We start from the raw sequence: 17,793 nt of genomic DNA on the forward strand, positions 1-17,793 counted from the left end.
TCAGCAGCGAAACCATGTGTTCGGCCTGGCCACGATGCTGTTTCCATCTGCTCCGTGGCTCCTGTGGCCTGCCCTTGTCTCACAGCCAGGCCGGGCTGTGTGTGGGTGTGGGGCTGCCAGGTTGAACCCAGCTGCTGCTGCCCTGACTTCGGCATATGCCAGCCTGTTCCTGCCATGGGGCAGTCACTGCCGCCCACCCTGAAATAAACCCTCGAGTGACCCCCAGCAGCCTTTCCACCTCGAGATGTGTGCCCATGTCAGTGATGACCAGGGTTTCATGTGGCCTCTCACCCCTGCTAGCACAGGTTTTGGAGATGGCTTGCTGTCCACTTCACCTGAACTAGCCGTGTGCCAGGCTCCAGGCAAGGCTGCCAGCTCCACTCAGCAGAGCGCCAGGGCCATGGACCAGGCATGTAGAGCCCACAGGGCCTGAGGCTTTACATGGGGCCAGGGTTGTGGGGGTGGCAGTCAGGCCTGCCCTAGGCCCAGTGCTTCTGGGAGTTTGCAGCTGGGTGGGTTCCTGGGTGCAGGCCTGCACCCTAGGGGTACTGAGTTTAGGGGTCCTTAGAACACATCTCTGGGCCAGAAATAAAACACGTGGAGACGGGAGACGCATCTCAGGCCAGGAGGAGCAGAGAAGTGGCAGGAAGAACACTTGGGGTGAGCCCCGCACTGTCCTCAGCCTGGTAGGCCCAGGCAGAGCCCCCATGCACGGAGGCTGCTGTGCCCACGCTCCTGCAGCCAGCATTTGCTGGACTCCTGCTGCAGAGCAGAAGTCCTGGGGCAAGAACCTCTCCATCCCGTCAACCCCAAATCGAAGGGGCGCCCCCAGGGAGGCTGGGGACCTTTCTGACCCAGGTGAGGGGAGCAGTGGGGTCAGCGCTGACACTGAGAGGCCGCCTCTCTGGGCTCAGTGACCTGGATGTCCTGGCAGGTGGGAGAGAGGCAAGCAGCAGGCATGGGGTCCACACCTGAGGGAGTGCTCTTGGGCAGAGACGTGGGGAGCCACTATTGAGGCTGGGCAGGTGTCGTCAGCTGGGGACACCTCAGCAATGATCTGGCGTGTGTCCGGCGTGGCAGGAGACCAGGCAGGGTCATTCTATAAAGGACTTGGGGCACCTGTTTGCTGGTGCAAGAGTGGCAGGGAAGCTGTCAGGTGACAGGGAGGGAGGGGAAGAGAAGGAGGTCAGTGAGGAGGCTGCCCTGGAGGGGCCCAGGCTATGGGGAAGGCAGCACTCACTGCTCAGCCACCCACACATCCCTGCAAAGCAAGGCAAGGGGAGCAGAGGCAAATGGGGCCTGTAGACAGGTGTCGTCTGCACAGGATTTTGGACTTTTTTTGAGACAGAGTCTTGCTCTATTGCCCAGGCTGGAGTGCAGTGGCACAGTCATGGCTCACTGCATCCTCAACCTCCCAGGCTCGGGTGATCCTCCCACCTCAGCCTCCCAAGTAGCTGTTACTACAGGTATGCACCATCACACCTGGCTAATTTTCTGTAGAGACAGGATTTTGCCATGTTGCCCAGATTGGTCTCAATCTCCTGGGCTCAAGTGTTCCGCCCACCTCAACCTCCCAGGTAGTTGAGATCACAGGCGTGTGCCACCACACCTGGCTAATTTGCTTATGATTATTTGTAGAGGCAGTCCCGCTATGTTGGCCAGGCTGGTGCACAGTTTTCAACTTTGGTGCTTGGAGTCCCCTAAATGAAACCTTAAGGGAGTGTATCTCTTCCCTCATTTTTTTAGTTACCTAAGGTTTTTCTTCATCATGTTTTAAACGTGCTTATGATGTAAGTCACAGCATATTATAAATCTTGCCATTTTATTTATTTTTATTTTTTATTATATTTATTTTTTTATTTTTAAATTTTTTTTTGAGACGGAGTCATGCTCTGTCGCCCAGGCTGGAGTGCAGTGGTGCAATCTCAGCTCACTGCAAGCTCTGCCTCCCGGGTTCACGCCATTCTCCTGCCTCAGCCTCCCGAGTAGCTGGGACTACAGGTGCCGCCACCACGCCAGGCTTATTTTTTGTATTTTTAGTAAAGACAAGGTTTCACCAAGTTAGCCAGGATGGTCTCCATATCCTAACTTTGTGATCCACCCGCCTCGGCCTCCCAGAGTGTTGGGATTACAGGAGTGAGCCACCGCGCCTGGCCAAATCTTGCCATTTTAAAGAAAAACAATTTAAACAGCGTTTTCAGTGTATCCAGTGGAACAAAAAATGCCATTACAATGTGATACCATCATCCACTTAGAGGACACCAGCAAGTTGTTCTTTCACAGCTAGAAAGTCTATTTCAATATTCTTTTCCTTGAACTCACATTTCTATTCCACTCCCCCACATGTTTGTATCCTAATGCAAAATGTGTTATGTTTGAAAGGTGTGGGCATCTGGGCACAGAACAGGATTTCACCCCCACCTCCTTCACCACCACAGGTGTGTAAGGCCAGTGACGTCGCCGATGCGAAGGCTCTGAGGGCAGAAGGCAGCTCACCCCCACTCCCCACTGGACACCGGGGCGAGGGCTGCTGTGCCAGGCTGAGGACAGCGGGACAGCCCCCAGCCTCCCTGGGAGCAGTGTGTGGGGCAACAACCAGGGCTGCTGTTGGCGTCTGTTACTGTGGCATGGCCTGGCCTGTCCCTACCAAACACATCTCAGCACACCCTGACCAAATACACGCACTGAGGCTTAACATGGGAACAATCTGGCCGATTGTTATTCTTATGATTATTATAAATACCCAATCAAAATGACATGCATACATTTCCAGTTTTAGTAATAAGCATAAAAATAAAATTGAACTGGAAATTTTTTTTCTTTTTTCTTTTTTCTTTTTTTTTTGAGATGGAGTTTCACTCTGTCGCCCAGGCTGGAGTGCAGTGGCACAATCTCAGCTCACTGCAAGCTCTGCCTCCTGGATTCAAGCGATTCCCCTGCCTCAGCCTCCTGAGTAGCTGGGATTACAGGCGTATGCCACCATGCCTGGCTAATTTATTTTATTTTATTTTTTTCTTTTTCTTTTTTCGAGATGGAGTCTCACTCTGTCGCCCAGGCTGGAGTGCAGTGGCACGATCTCGGCTCACTGCAACCTCCGCCTCCCAGGTTCAAGCGATTCTCCTGGCTCAGCCTCCCAAGTAGCTGGGACTGCAGGTGCCCGCCACTACACTGGCTAATTTTTTTGTATTTTTAGTAGAGACAGGGTTTCACTGTGTTAGCCAGGATGGTCTCGATCTCTTGACCTCGTGATCCACCTGCCTCAGCCTCCCAAAGTGCTGGGATTACAGGCGTGAGCCACCACGCCTGGCCACCTGGCTAATTTTTGTATTTTTAGTAGAGATGTCGTTTCACCATGTTGGCCAGGCTGGTCTTAAACTCCTGATCTCAAGTGATCCGCCCACCTCAGCCTCCCAAAGTGCTGGGACTACAGGCGTGAGCCACCGCACCTGGCCAGAAATGCATTATTTAATTATCTGTATGGGGCTTATTTGCAAATAATGTCTTCATGCGAAGATATTACTTAAGGCAGAAATGAAAGTTTGTCAGTTTTTTTTCCTGATTTTCATCTTCATGGATATGGAAGCTCAGCTTGTTGGCCTAAAGAAAGAGATGGGAATACAAGCTCTGCACAGCACTCACCATCTTCAAGATCCTTCCATGTGTTGAAATCTCATGTTAATGTATCACCAAGAGAAAGAAGCAGCTGCTCCCACAATATGGGGATTTGGGAAGACTGTCCTCCAGTCTGGGCCACCGGAGTGTGAAGACCGCAGGGGTGGACCCTTCACTCCCTCCGCACATCCTCCTGAGGAGGGTAGCAGGCCAGGCAGCCAGGGTGTCATCACGGACCTTTGCTCATCATTCCACTCACCTGGAATGAAGATGGCAGCCAGGGTGCCGAGTTTGAATCCAGGTCCCGGCTCTGCCACAGGCGTTCCTCTTGTCAAGCTCCCACCACTTCCTGTGCGAGACAGTGACTGGCCAGTGGTGCTCAGTGGCGCTCAACAGGCATGCAAGATCACACCCACTCAACCATCCTTGTTCACTGAAAAGCTGCTGTGGCCCAGATGCTGCCCCAGGCAGGGGGGCAACATGCAAAACAAATGCAGCAGGTGCAGGGGCTCATGCCTGCAATCCCAGTACTGTGGGAGGCCAAGGTGGGGGGTGGGGGGGCTGGGGGGATCAGGAGTTTGAGGCCATCCTGGGCAATATAGTGAGACCCCGTTTCTACAGATAAAAAAATTTTAAGGTCAGGTGCAGTGGCTTATGCCTATAATCCCAACACTGGGAGGCTGAGGCAGGAGGATCACTTGAGCCCAGGAATTCGAGACCAACCTAGGCAATGTGGCGAAACCCCATCTCTATCAAAGCAATTAGCCAGGTATGGTGGTGCACGCCTGCAGAACCAGCTACTCAGGAGGCTGAGGTGGGAGGATCCCTTGAGCCCAGGAGACGGAGGTTACAGTGAGCCAAGATCACACCCCTGCACTCCAGCTTGGGCAACAGAGACCTTGTCTCAAAAAATAATAGTAACAATGTAAAGAAGCCAGGCGTGGTGGCATGCATCTGTAATGCCAGCTACTCGAGGGATCAAGGTGGGGGAATTGCTTGAGCCCAGGAGTTCAGGGTTGCAGTGAGCTCTGACCAGTGATGCTCAGGGTTTGCACAGACCGTGAACACAAACCGCTAGGAATAAAGAAACTCAAAGTACCTCGAAGCTACACTCCCTGCCTCAGAATGGTAGATGCTAGAAGGTGGATAGGTCTGAGAGCTGGAAAGAAGATGGTAGATACTAGAAGGTGGATCGGTCTGAGAGCTGGAAAGAAGATGGTAGATACTAGAAGGTGGATCGGTCTGAGAGCTGGAAAGAAGACAGGGACAGGAAGCTTTTTCACTGATGGTGTGAGCGTGCACTGGTCCAGCACTTCTGGAAAGCATGGAGAGGCACCCGTGCGAAAGCAGAAAGTGCATCTGAAAAACAAAGACACCCACCCAGCAGCCACACTCAGAGGGGCTGGAACTCACTGCTCTGGGTTATCTGGGAGTGACTGAGTTGCCTGGGGGGTGACTTGGTTATGTGAGGGGTGGCTGGGTTCTCTGGGGTGACGGTTCTCTGGGGGTGACTGGGTTATATGGGATGAGTTATCTGAGGGGTGCCTGGGTTATCCAGGAGATGACTGGTTTATCTGGTTTCCTGAAGGGGACTTGATTATTTGGGGATGATTATTTTATCTGGGATGACTGGGTTATCTGGAGGTGACCGAGTTACCGGGTGAATAGGTTGTGTGAGAGGTGCCTGGGGTGATTAGTTTATCTGGCAGTGACTGGGTTATCTGCTAGGGGTGATTTATCTGGAGGTGCCTGGGTTATTTGGGGTGACTGGGTTTATCTGGGGTGACTGGGTGGTTGGGTGCTGGGATTGGATGTAGCTGAACTGTCTGCCTTAGGATGAAGTTTGCTGGAAGCCATGGGCGGGCATTCCTCAGAAACATGCAAGGATCTTTAAAAGCACAGACAGCGTGAAAGCTCAAAGCAGACACACATCCCCTCTGCAGCCGAGGGAGGCAGGGGGACCTCCTGGTTTGCTCACAGCAGTGGCCGGCCTGCGAACACTGGGGCTCAAAATACATTTTTGGAATGAATTATTGAATGAACTTAAAACTCCAATCACGCTGAATCTTTTATATGAAAGATTGTGCACGTACGTCCTGGTATAGTGGGAAGGGGACCTGCACAAGGGAAAACCGCTGCCCCAAAGAGGACCCTGTGGGCGGGGACCACGCGGGATGCACCCGCGCCTGAAGCCAGACTCCCGGCTCCCCAAGGGAGAACAGAACGGAGGGCGGGGCTGTGGGGAGCGGAGGGGATGAAGGTCAGGGAGGCGGCGGGGGCCCCCTGAGCTGGCACAGGCCCTGGGAACGCCTGTGGAACAGGGGACGGGATGGGGCGTGTGGGGGAGGAGGTGCGGGCTGCAGAAGTGGGGTCCCCGCGGCGGTGATGGGGTCACTCACGGCGGCGGGACTGGGGGGACTGGGGGGGTCAGGTGGGGGCGGGGCTGCATTGGAGGGTGTGGGGCGGGGAGATGCCCTCATTGTCCGCGCACGGGCGCCCGAGCCCGGGGAAGAGGGCGCCGGCCTCCCCACCCGTGGCCGCAGCACCCCAGGAGCGCGGGAGCTTCCGGGCCCACAGCGGGGCGCGGCTGGGGCAGGTGGGGGGCCCGGGCGAGGAAGCCCCTTCTGCGTCCTGGGCTGGGCGAAGAGCCCTGCGGTGCGGCGGGGGCAGCCCCAGCGCGCGCCCGGTCCTCGAGTCGCCACCGAGCGGCGCCCCCGCCCCGGCCCGGAGCCCCGCAGGGCCGCCCCCACCCCTGCCCACCCTCCCGCGGGCCGGGGCGGCCCCCACCCCGCCACCCCGCGTTCCCAGGAAGACGGACCGGTCATTACTCATTCATTTCATTTCATTTAAATATTTTCTGCAAAGTCATCGCCCGCGCCGCATCTGCGTTGCGGGGGGCGGGGTGGGGGCGGAGCCACGCCGCGGAGTCGCCGCAGGTAAACAGCCCCCTCCCCGCGGCGGGAGCGGGGCCGCCGGCCCCAGACAGGGACAGCAGCCGCCGCCCGCGCTCCGGGCCGGGATCCCGCCGCCGCCCCCGCCGGAGGCACGCGCCAGGGCGGGGGCCGGGCTGCGGCGGAGGCGGGCGGCTCCTGTGCCCCCCACCCCCGCGCCGGCCCCGGCCGCCCGACCCCTGCCCCCGGGGGCGGCGGCGGAGCGCCCCCCAAACCCCGCCGCGGGCTCCGCGCCCGGCCAGCCCCGCTCCCGCCCCGCGCCTCCAGCTACTCCCATCCCCCGGAGCACCCCGCTCGGTCCCGGCGTCCCCTGCCACCCTCTCCCGCGCCCCCCGTCCCCATCCCCGTCCCCGTCCCGCGCCCTCACGCTCCCCGATCCCCGCCCCCGCGCTGCGCGTCGCCTCCCGCCCGCGCCCCCCTCGCCGGGCCCCGCCCCGCGCCCCCCGCCCCGCCCGCGCCCCCCTGCCGGGCCGCGCCCCCCGCCCCCCATGCACCACCTCCTGGAGCAGTCGGCGGACATGGCGACCGCGCTGCTGGCGGGAGAGAAGCTGCGGGAGCTGATCCTGCCGGGCGCGCAGGACGACAAGGCGGGCGCGCTGGCCGCGCTGCTTCTGCAGCTGAAGCTGGAGCTGCCGTTCGACCGCGTGGTCACCATCGGCACCGTGCTGGTGCCCATCCTGCTGGTCACCCTGGTCTTCACCAAGAACTTCGCAGGTGAGGCCGGCGGCCGGGGCGCGGGGCGCGGGCAGGGGGCCGTCCGCAGGTGTCCGGGCGCTGGCGCTTCCCGCGTCCCCGGCGGCTCCGTCCAGCCGCGCCCACCGTGACCTGGCTGCGTCCGCGGCGTCCCAGGCACCTTCCACATCCGCCCCCATCCTCGCAGGTGTGGCTGGTCGCTGGTCGCCCAGACCCCTCGTCTCTATTTTATTGTTGTTCTTCCTTCCATTCGTCCGCCCATGAGCTGCAGGTGGGACTAGGCCTGTCTGGACCCAGGGGTCCCAAATGTCATGAGACATGGGGTCTGGTTTGGAGAATGTCACAAGCAGCATCTGAGGGGGTGCGGGGTGGCCAGGTGGGGACCAGGAAAGGCCGGGACGGGTGTTGAGAGCAGAGAGCTGATTACAGGGGCTGGTGGAGCTGCCGGGCAGGGTCCCCGGGCTGGACTTGGGTGGAAGGAGGGCAGAGTGAGTCTCTGAGAGGCCCAGGCCTTCCACCCCTCCGGCGGCCCGAGGCCTATCCTGGGGCACTGGTGGCCTCTGAAGGTCTGAAGCAGGGGAGCTAGCACAGGGCAGGGCCACGTGTCAGAGCAGGGAGCCTGGAGCTCCTGCATGGAGATGGGAGCTGGACCAGGGCAGGGACCCGGGCTGGTTAGATCAGGACCAGTGAGGGCACCTGAAGCCACCCAGGCGAGGCAGGAAGATGGACAGAGCAGCCAGCCTGCCTGTGAGCCTCTGCGGGGTGGGGTTCTGGTGCCTTTGCCCTCCCTAAGGAGCGGGGCGAGACAGGTGGAGCCGAGAACTTCCTCCCCTGGGGTCTGGGCCAAAGCAAGGGGGATCAGGGTCTCCTGGCCTGTGTGGCCCAGAGGGGCCAGTCTGCAGCAGGGAGGGGTGCTGGGGCCCTGGGGCCCTCTCTTCTGCAGCCTCCAAACCTTGGTGGACCCTGCCTTAGCACTGGTGCTTCCTGAATCTCCCAGGTGACTCCTTAAGGAGTCACCAGGCCTGAGGGTGGACATTGGCCAGGCTGTCTGATCCCACCCAGGGGCGGAGGAGGGCTCTGCTGGTCTCCTCTTGGACACTGGAGCCCAGACACCGGGGATTAGAGGACCCCTGGGGTGGGCGCACAGCACACACTGAAGAGCAGGGAGCCCAGGCGTGCGGGGGCCTTGGGGCAGGCCCAGCATGTCCAGGCGCCATGTGTGTTCTCTGTGTTTGTGGCAATAAAGTACCACAAACTAGGCAGTTTCAAATAGCAGACATTTATCTCTCATGGTTCCGGAGGCCAAAAGTCCAAACTCAAGGTGTCGGCAGGGCTCTGCTCCCTCCAAAGCTCTAGGCAAGGGACCTTCCAGCCTCGTGCTGACCTGCGCACCTTGGCTCATGGCCACCTCACCCAGTCTCTGCCTCTGTCTTCTCATGGGTTTCTTCCCTCCCTGTCTGTGTCCAAATTTCTCTTTTCTTTTTCTTTTTTTTTTTTTTTTTTTTTTTGAGACAGCGTCTTGGTATGTCGCCCAGGCTGGAGTGCTGTGGTACGATCTGCAACCTCCACCTCTCAGGCTCAGGTGATCCTCCTGCCTCAGCCTCCAGCCTGGGACCACAGGCATTCAACACCACACCCAGCTAATTTTTGTGCCATGTTCTCCAGACTGGTCTCGAACTCCTGGGCTCAAGTGATCCTCCCACTTCAGCTTCCCAAAGTGCTGGGACTACAGGCGTGAACCACTGTGCCCTTTTTTTGAGACAAAGTCTTGCTCTATCACCCAGGCTGGAGTGCAATGGTGCGATGTCGGCTCACTGCAAGCTTCACCTCCTGGGTTCAAGCGATTCTCCTGCCTCAGCTTCCCAAGTAGCTGGGACTGCAGGCTCCTGCTACCACGCCCAGCTAATTTTTGTATTTTTAGTAGAGACGGGGTTTCACCGTGTTGGCCAGGCTGGTCTCAAACTCCTGACCTCAGGTGATCCGCCCACCTCGGCCTCCCAAAGTGCTGGCATTACAGGCGTGAACTACTACCCCCGGCCCAACTTTCTTCTTTAAAACGGAAAGGAAGCGAGTGCTCTGCCCCTGAGCACCCTCCCGGGAGCCTATGGGCTGGTTCCTCTTTTTGGCCTCAGCATCCTTGGTGGGCCGAGCGCAGCCCCGCAGCCCTTGATACCGCAGGGCAGGGTTGGGCCTGAGGGCCCGTGTGGCCAGCTGCTATCTTGGGATGCGGCACCCTCGAAGGTTGAGGGCCAAGTCTCAGGGTCTCCAGGGTGGGCCGGAGAAGGCTGTTGGTCCCCCTCAGCCTGCAGAGACTGGAGAATGTAGCAGGTGCACAGCCACCGCCAGGATTAGCTTCCTATGGCTGCTGGAACAAACCTACAGGTCAGAAACCAGATGCGAGTCTCATGGGGCTAAAACGACCGTGTCAGCAGGGCTGGCTCCAGGGGGAATCCACTTTCCGCCTTCTCCGGCCTCCGGAGACCTCCACATTCCTGGCCTTGCAGCCCTTCCTGCGTCCTGAGAGCCGGCCGCGTGGCGTCCTCTCTCCCACCTCCGCTTCTGTCCTCACATCCCCTCCCTGACTCTGACCCTCTTAGAGGAAACCTGCAGTTGCCGCCCACCAAGACCCCCAACCTAGGCATGTCTGCAAAGTCCTCGTGAACTGGGAAACGTGACACCGCCACAGGCTCCAGGGTTGGGATGTGGCATCTTTGGGGGCCATGAATCTGCTCACTGCAGACCCCGTGTGGAGGTCTGTGAGGCCAGGGGAATCGGGGAAGAGCCAGGGCCTGGCCTGGGCCGAGGGCTTTGAGGATGAGGCAATGGTCTGAGATGACTAGACAGGGTTTGGCCAGCAGACAGGAGGAGCCTGTGCAGAGCCAGGGGGTCCTGGAGAGGTGTCCCCACTCCCCAGGTGGGAGGGGCTGTCGGGAGGGACCCAGCTTCACCCTTGGGGGTCACCTTGGGGCCATGTGCAGCCCAGACCGCAGGGGTGGGCTGGAGACAAGCTTGGGGATGGCAGAACCGAGGAAGGGCACAACTGGGGGAGGGCCGGGAGGCTGGGCTGTGGCCTGGGGCCCTGTGGACAGCATTCCAAATATGGGAATATGGGCTGTGGTGGGGTGCGCTCAGACACCCATTCAGAGGTGCTCCAGGCAGCACCAGGCCCCTGGCTGCCAACTCTGACATTGTCACTGGGGCTCTGAGGACTTGGTGTCACAGGCTTCTTGGCTGGGAAGCCAGTGTTCTCTCTTGGGGCATAGCTGGCATGACCGGGGTCCACACAGCAGTGTCTCCTGATAAAGGGGCCCCTGGCGGCGGCTCTGTCTGCCCTGTCGGATGGGCCAGGCCTTCCTGCCTCTCATTTGGACACCTGCACTGGCCAAGGCAGGGTCCCACTGTCCCTGGGAAGTCCCAGAGCAGGGCCTCAGGCAAAGGACCCATGGCAGTTGCTGTGTGTGGGATGGGCCCATGAATTTGGGCTCAGTAGCCCCTCTCTGCTGCTCCACCCCAAGTCAGGCCAGCACCCCCGGCCCTGGCATCCCCTGCTGGAAGCTGCTGCAGCATCCACCGGGAGAGGCCCAGCTGCCGGCACAGCTTTGAGTCCATCAGGACCTGCTAAGGCTGCCAGGAGCACCCTGCGCCCTGCAGGTGCGGCAAGTCCAGGGAGGAGGAAGGCCTTGCTGGACATGCCTTGGGGGCCCCAAAGGGCTGGGCCGCTCACCTGCCGTGAGTCAGGGCAGTATCCTTGGTTGAGCAGATGAGGAAACTCAGGTCAGAGTGACAAGCAGGACTTAGCTTCCTCTTGCTGCCGCCATCCGGCAGGGAGACAGTAACAGGAGTGAGAAGTTCGGGTCCAAGTGAGGCTCCACACAGTGGGGGCAGCTCGCCAGACATGTGGCGCAGGGTGGGGCCCCTGCTTTCATTCACCCTGGAGGAGGCCAGGCCGTCCCCTGCCCCAGAGACAAGGAGCCCTCCTTCCTGTCTCCCTGCGGCCCCACTGGAGTCTGGGCCAGGGGTTCTGGGGCCTCTCCCCACCCATGTTGGCCACACATGCCCAGCAAGGGTGGCTGCCAGGGATGGGCCCAGCTCAGGACGGGACACAAACCTGTCCCTGTTCTCTTCCCCAGGGTGGACGCTCTTCTCTGGCTCCTGGGATTGGCTGTGAGAACAAAACATAAGTAAATAAAATGTGCCATTTTCTCAACCAAGAGAGTGGATTCCTTTGCCTTGTCCGGTTTGCTCTTCTCTGAGTCCAGCTCAATGTCCCCACCGAGGACTCGGGCCTCAGGTCCCAGCTTTTCCTGCCTCTTCCCAGGTTTCCCCCCAAACCCTCCAGAGTCTCCAGGACCCTCAGAAGGATCCGATGACTCATGGGAGCCCTGCCTTAGGGGTTGTCCTCGAACCCTCCCTGAGCAGACTGTCCAGACTGGTGGATGTGCGTCAGTGGCGATACAATGGCAGCCAGGAGCTCCATGTGCGGTCTGAGGGGCTCGTTGCTGAGCCGGGTTCAGGGCTGGAGGTGCCCAGCTGTGTCACCAGCCGTCTTGCCCAGCCCCCGGGCCCCTGTGGGGCGTCAGCAGTGAATGCCGCTCTTCTCAGAGTGGGCGGAGTCTCTAATCTGCCTCGCTTTCCGACCCTCATTCAGGTCTCGGCACAGACGGACAGGCCTGTCCCTGCTGCTTCTGGTCTGTGGGGAGGGGATTGCGCTGATGTGGGTCCTGCCCTGGGGCTGCTCTTTGGGGCTGGGAGACAAGGCCAAGGCTGGCGTGGGCCCCATCACATGTGCTGTGTGAAGGGCTCAGCCTGGACAGACGGCACAGTGGCTGGAGGCCCCAGGCTTTGAGCCTTCCTGGGAAACATTAGCAAGATCCCAGGCGCTCAGACCCCACACTGAGCCAAGGCGCGAGTGTCCTGAACGCTTTTACTGCCGTGTGTGCCATTGTCACCTGCAGGCACAGACACGCTCTTGAGGGAAAACACAGAGTTCAGTAACGACCATTTGCCTGCAGTTCGAGGGACCCCCTCTTTTCAATTTTAGCAGGAGATACCGCAGTCCAGCAGGTGTCATCCCCAATCAGCCCCACCTGGTGTCCGGGGTCCCCAGGCTGGCCAGTCCCCAGAACAGTGGGTCTTAGGGAGGTGCCCCTCACCCGCAAGGGTGGGCAGAGCCCATACTGGCTTCCCAGTGCTGTAGAAACCACCCTGCCAGCTAGCAGCACCTGAGCCAACGGCCTTCCTCCCAGGGAAGCACATGGCCCATGGCTGGGACCTGGTTTGGGTCCGGCTGTGTGGATAGAAGAGGGACCCTGCCTGGGAGTCCCGACCTGCCTTGGTCCTCTCTGGGATTTGGTTTCGCCTTGTGCACACAGTCCTTGTGACATTTGGAGAGGTGCGTGGCTCAGGTGGTTTCGCAGGCGGTCATGGCTTCAACCTGCAGGTGCCTCCCAGCTGACCTCGTGGGGGTATTCAGGGCCAGACCCCCACACCACCGTGGTGGGGGAGGGGGTGGGGTTCATTTGGGGAACCACAGGCGCTGTGTGGGAGGAGGCTGGAGAGGCTCCTGGGAGGGGTTTGGTAGGGACGTGGTCAGGTCCAGCCCGGTTTCTTCAGCCCAGCCCGAGCCGCCTCCCCGCCCCAGCCCGTGTCTCCTCTTTGCCCCCAGAGGAACCCATTTACTGTTACACCCCGCACAACTTCACGCGCGACCAGGCGCTGTACGCCCGCGGCTACTGCTGGACGGAGCTGCGGGACGCGCTGCCCGGCGTGGACGCCAGCCTGTGGCCGTCGCTGTTTGAGCACAAGTTCCTGCCCTACGCGCTGCTGGCCTTCGCCGCCATCATGTACGTGCCCGCGCTGGGCTGGGAGTTCCTGGCCTCCACGCGCCTCACCTCCGAGCTCAACTTCCTGCTGCAGGAGATCGACAACTGCTACCACCGGGCGGCCGAGGGCCGCGCGCCCAAGATCGAGAAGCAGATCCAGTCCAAGGGCCCGGGCATCACGGAGCGCGAAAAGCGCGAGATCATCGAGAACGCGGAGAAGGAGAAGAGCCCGGAGCAGAACCTGTTCGAGAAGTACCTGGAGCGCCGCGGCCGCAGCAACTTCCTGGCCAAGCTGTACCTGGCGCGGCACGTGCTGATCCTGCTGCTGAGCGCCGTGCCCATCTCCTACCTGTGCACCTACTACGCCACGCAGAAGCAGAACGAGTTCACCTGTGCGCTGGGCGCGTCCCCGGACGGGGCGGCAGGTGCGGGGCCCGCGGTGCACGTGAGCTGCAAGCTCCCGTCCGTCCAGCTGCAGCGCATCATCGCGGGTGTGGACATCGTGCTGCTGTGCGTCATGAACCTCATCATCCTCGTCAACCTCATCCACCTCTTCATCTTCCGCAAGAGCAACTTCATCTTCGACAAGTTGCACAAAGTGGGCATCAAGACGCGCCGGCAGTGGCGCCGCTCGCAGTTCTGCGACATCAACATCCTGGCCATGTTCTGCAACGAGAACCGCGACCACATCAAGTCGCTCAACCGGCTGGACTTCATCACCAACGAGAGTGACCTCATGTACGACAACGTGGTCCGGCAGCTGCTGGCGGCGCTGGCGCAGTCCAACCACGACGCCACCCCCACGGTGCGCGACTCGGGGGTGCAGACCGTGGACCCCAGCACCAACCCCGCCGAGCCCGACGGCGCCGCCGAGCCGCCCGTGGTCAAGCGGCCGCGCAAGAAGATGAAGTGGATCCCCACCAGCAACCCGCTGCCGCAGCCCTTCAAGGAGCCGCTGGCCATCATGCGCGTGGAGAACAGCAAGGCGGAGAAACCGAAGCCCGCGCGCAGGAAGACGGCCACTGACACGCTGATAGCGCCGCTGCTGGACCGCTCCACCCACCACTACAAGGGCGGAGGAGGCGACCCAGGCCCAGGCCCTGCCCCCGCGCCCGCCCCGCCGCCCGCCCCCGACAAGAAGCACGCGCGCCACTTCTCCCTGGACGTGCACCCCTACATCCTCGGCACCAAGAAGGCCAAGCCCGAGGCGGTGCCCGCTGCCCTGCCCGCCTCCCGGAGCCAGGAGGGGGGCTTCCTGTCCCAGGCGGAGGACTGTGGGCTGGGCCTGGCCCCGGCGCCCACCAAAGGTAGGGGCCGGGCTGGGGACTGGGGACGGAGGACTGGGGATGGGAGAGGCGCCCACAGCCACAGCGGCCCACGGGAGCCTGCCCAGGGCGCTAGGGAAGGGAGGGGGCCTAGTTTGAGGCCCCCTCAAAGGGGGAAGGGAGGAGGCCAAGGTTTGAACCGTCTGCATCAAACGGACTCTGTCAAGGTGAGCCTCAGGCCAGGCAGGGCCCTGCAGACCCCCCGGAGGCAGGTGGGGAGGAGGCAGGCTGGGAGGGAGGCGCTCCTGGTCGGCTTCCTGGAGCTCCGCGTGCGCGGTGGAGCCAGGTTCCTCGGGTGAGGAAATTCCACCGACGGCACTGCGGCTCCAGGACAGTGGGGCGGGGCGCGTGCCCAGGCCAGCTGCTGTGTGCAGGGGCGTCCAGGCCCAGCACCTCCAGGGCCCTTCAGAGCCGTGAGCCCTGCTCCCCCGCCAGCCTGCACTGGTGGGCGCTGAGAGGGGCGCAGTGGCGGCTGGCGTGAGATATCTGTGCTCTTGGCTGTTTGCAGATGCTCCGCTCCCCGAGAAGGAAATCCCGTACCCCGCAGAGCCAGCCCGGGCAGGGCTTCCCTCGGGGGGCCCGTTCCACGTCCGCTCACCTCCCGCCGCGCCTGCTGTGGCCCCTCTGACACCAGCCAGCCTGGGCAAGGCGGAGCCCCTCACCATCCTGAGCCGAAACGCCACGCACCCGCTGCTACACATCAACACGCTGTACGAGGCCCGGGAGGAGGAGGAAGGGGGCCCCCGCCTGCCGCAGGACGTGGGGGACCTCATCGCCATCCCTGCCCCGCAGCAGATCCTCATCGCCACCTTCGACGAGCCGAGAACGGTCGTGAGCACTGTGGAGTTTTGAGGGATGGCACCGCCCAGGCCGTCAGAGCCCCTCCAGATGCCTCCCGGCGGACACCAGCCCTGCGTGGACGTGGCCTCTGCTTCGACCGCACTGCCCACATCCCCAACCTCCGTCCGCATGCCTGGGGCCCCCACCCCACCCGCTCCACAGGGGAACCCGCCCCGACGGCATCGCCAGGCACTGGCTGGGGCGGGAAAAGGTGGCCCCGTGGAGCCGGTGGCCAGGAAGGCTGAAGCCGGCTTCCCATGCTCCTGCATCAGGCGCCCAGCCGTGGGTGGGGGCCTCCAGATGAAGAGTTTATTTTTGTAGTCCGTTTCGTCCTGGCCCCGGGCTGTGGCGGGACAGCCCAGCTCCCCCAGCCCAGAGCCAGGGAAGAGGAAGGTGGAGCCGGTCCCACCAGTGGGGTGGCCACGCCCATGGGGTCACGTGCTCAGGGGTCACCCCCTGCAGGGACCTGATGCCCTCGGGTGGGAGGGACCGAGGTCCACCCTCGGGTCAAAGATCAACATGCACTTTCTCCTTGTTGCCTGACATACATTTTATTTTACTAAGACTGCTGTACCGAACAAGCATATTTATCATCAGGAGACTTAGGATGGGTTTAAAGCAGGATGGTGTGTGTGTGTGAACGGGCATGAGCAGAGGTGGGCGTGAGCAAGCGGGTGTGTATGTACGAGTCTGCACGTGTATGCATGTGCACAGAGGGTGTGGTGCCAGCTTGGGTGGGATTGTGTGTGAGCAGGCGGGTGAGTGAGCGAGTGCGCGCTGGCGCGTGGCCCATGTATGAGGAGGGAAGCAGCCCAACGCAATAACCACGTCCCCCACCCGGGCCCCCTGCCGTGGCTGAGGCCACACAGCTTCCTGTGGGAGCCCCGGCTGGCACCCGGCTGGTCCCACCCCGAATACCTCAGCCGTGGAGGCCATGTGATGCAGAATTAACAAGGTAGCACCGAGCATATCAATAAATATTATTCTGATAACCGCCTGTGCTCGGCCGGGGACTTTGCCTCCCTCCACACCCGTCCCCTGACTCGGCGCCTCTCGTGGGGGTGCTGGGGGACGTGGGGCAGGGGCCGCCTTCAAACGCGTGGTGGGGGCCCCTCTGCACCCACAGCAGGTGTCACACTTGGAGCAGGACATGCCCTGGACTCAGGCTGTGGGCACGGAGGTGATTCAGCTGTGGCCTGAAGCCCTTGGGCACACAGGCTTGGGAGACGAATGCACGACCCCCTTAGTCTTCCCGCTCCGGCAGGGGAGCGAGGAGGGGGAGTGTGAGGCACCCTCTAGGAGAACAGAGAGCTGGCAGGATCCAGGAAGGCTTCCTGGAGGAGGTGCCCTCAGTGTGGTCTGGGATGCTCAAAACAACATGGAGGTCCTGTACAGGCGCCTTTGCTGGGGCCAGGACTCCATGGAACAAGGCTGGTCCCGTGGGTGCACCATGGAGCCACGTGCCCTGTAGACCCCGGCAGGTGACCCTGAGAGTCTGAACAGAGGTTCCTTGAAGACAGGTGGCTGGGCAGCGAGGCCAGAACCCCATGGGGGCTGGAGTGGGGTCGGTGGTGTAGGTCACTAATTGCAAGGGTGGGTGCTGCTGAGATCAGAACGGTCTCACCTCTCGCCTGGCCTGGGTTTCCTGGAAGCCCCGTCACCAGGCCCCTCCTGGAGCAGCCCTGAGTGGGCAGGGCAGGGCTCCCCGGGTTCCCAGGAGTCAGGAGGAAGGGTCTCTCCAGGGTGTGGCCCCCACGGCCAGGGCCTAGTGTGAGACACACGGGGACACAAGCTGGAGGGTGTATCTCCCCCTCCACATTAAAACGGAGGTTTTTATACTCTTCTGGGCTGGCGAGGCCTCTTGCCATTAAAAGAGCTGGGCCAGGCGCCAGGGTATACGCCTGTCATGGGAGGCTGAGGTGGGAGGATCACTTGAGGACAGGATTCGAGGCTTCAGTGAGCCATGATTGCGCGACTGCACTCCAGCCTGGGCGACTCCACGAGACCCTGTCTCTAAAAAAAAAAAAAAAATTTACTCAGATACCCCGTGCCACCCAGGGCCACGCAGGAGGGCACCGGATTGTCACAGACACAGGCAATGGGGGAAGCGTGGGCAGGGCCTTCACCGTGACTCCACCAAAGGAACGAGTGGGGTGGGGCCACAGGCTCGGGACTCCAGAGTGGACACCTTGGTGGGTGCTGGGCAGGGGCTGCCCCTGGCTGCCGGGTATGTAGCCCAGGGCGATAAGGGCAGGGGGATAGGGCCTAGTGTGTGAGAGCCCACGGAGGAGGCCTGGAGGGGGTGTGGGCCTTGAACCCAGGAGCTTGCACAGGAAGTTGTTTGCTGACAAATCGGTGGGCCCTAGGAGAGGCAATCTCACCAGGGCCAGCAAGGACCCGGAGGTCAAAGCAACGAAGCAGAAAATAAAAGGCATAGTTTGGCCGGGCGTGGTGGCTCACACTTGTAATCCCAGCACTTTGGGAGGCTGAGGTGGGCAGATCATCAGGTCAGGAGTTTGAGACCAGTCTGGCCAACATAGTAACACCCTG

The 17,793-nt window shown here is 61.1% G+C and overlaps 1 protein-coding gene across 5 annotated transcripts; it reads left to right on the plus strand.

The window, feature by feature from the left end:
- The first annotated feature begins 7,021 nt into the window (after positions 1 to 7,021).
- Positions 7,022 to 15,786, plus strand: LOC105489764 (pannexin 2). 5 transcript variants are annotated; one of them, XM_011754825.2, is made up of 5 exons: positions 7,145 to 7,277; positions 11,387 to 11,437; positions 12,212 to 12,320; positions 12,922 to 14,385; positions 14,912 to 15,786. In XM_011754825.2, the coding sequence occupies exons 4-5, from the start codon at positions 13,098 to 13,100 to the stop codon at positions 15,253 to 15,255; spliced, it is 1,632 nt and encodes a 543-aa protein (XP_011753127.1). In that variant the 5' UTR covers positions 7,145 to 7,277; positions 11,387 to 11,437; positions 12,212 to 12,320; positions 12,922 to 13,097; the 3' UTR covers positions 15,256 to 15,786. The 5 variants fall into 5 exon arrangements, with proteins under 5 accessions (XP_011753126.1, XP_011753125.1, XP_011753127.1 ...); XM_011754824.3 differs by lacking the exons at positions 11,387 to 11,437; positions 12,212 to 12,320 and having other exon boundaries at positions 7,022 to 7,277; positions 14,912 to 15,113; positions 15,199 to 15,786; XM_011754826.2 differs by lacking the exon at positions 12,212 to 12,320.
- The last annotated feature ends 2,007 nt before the right edge of the window (positions 15,787 to 17,793 follow it).

This window comes from Macaca nemestrina, chromosome 15 (assembly GCF_043159975.1).
Source record: "Macaca nemestrina isolate mMacNem1 chromosome 15, mMacNem.hap1, whole genome shotgun sequence".
NCBI classification, from domain to species: domain Eukaryota; kingdom Metazoa; phylum Chordata; class Mammalia; order Primates; family Cercopithecidae; genus Macaca; species Macaca nemestrina.

Bases quoted from the DNA above. Each gene is read 5' to 3' on its own strand.
- LOC105489764 (XM_011754823.3), top strand. From the start codon at position 7,052: ATGCACCACCTCCTGGAGCAGTCGGCGGACATGGCGACCGCGCTGCTG. The intron at 7,278-12,921 runs GTGAGGCCGGCG...CTTTGCCCCCAG, and splicing joins CTTCACCAAGAACTTCGCAG to AGGAACCCATTTACTGTTAC. The intron at 14,386-14,911 runs GTAGGGGCCGGG...GGCTGTTTGCAG, and splicing joins GGCCCCGGCGCCCACCAAAG to ATGCTCCGCTCCCCGAGAAG.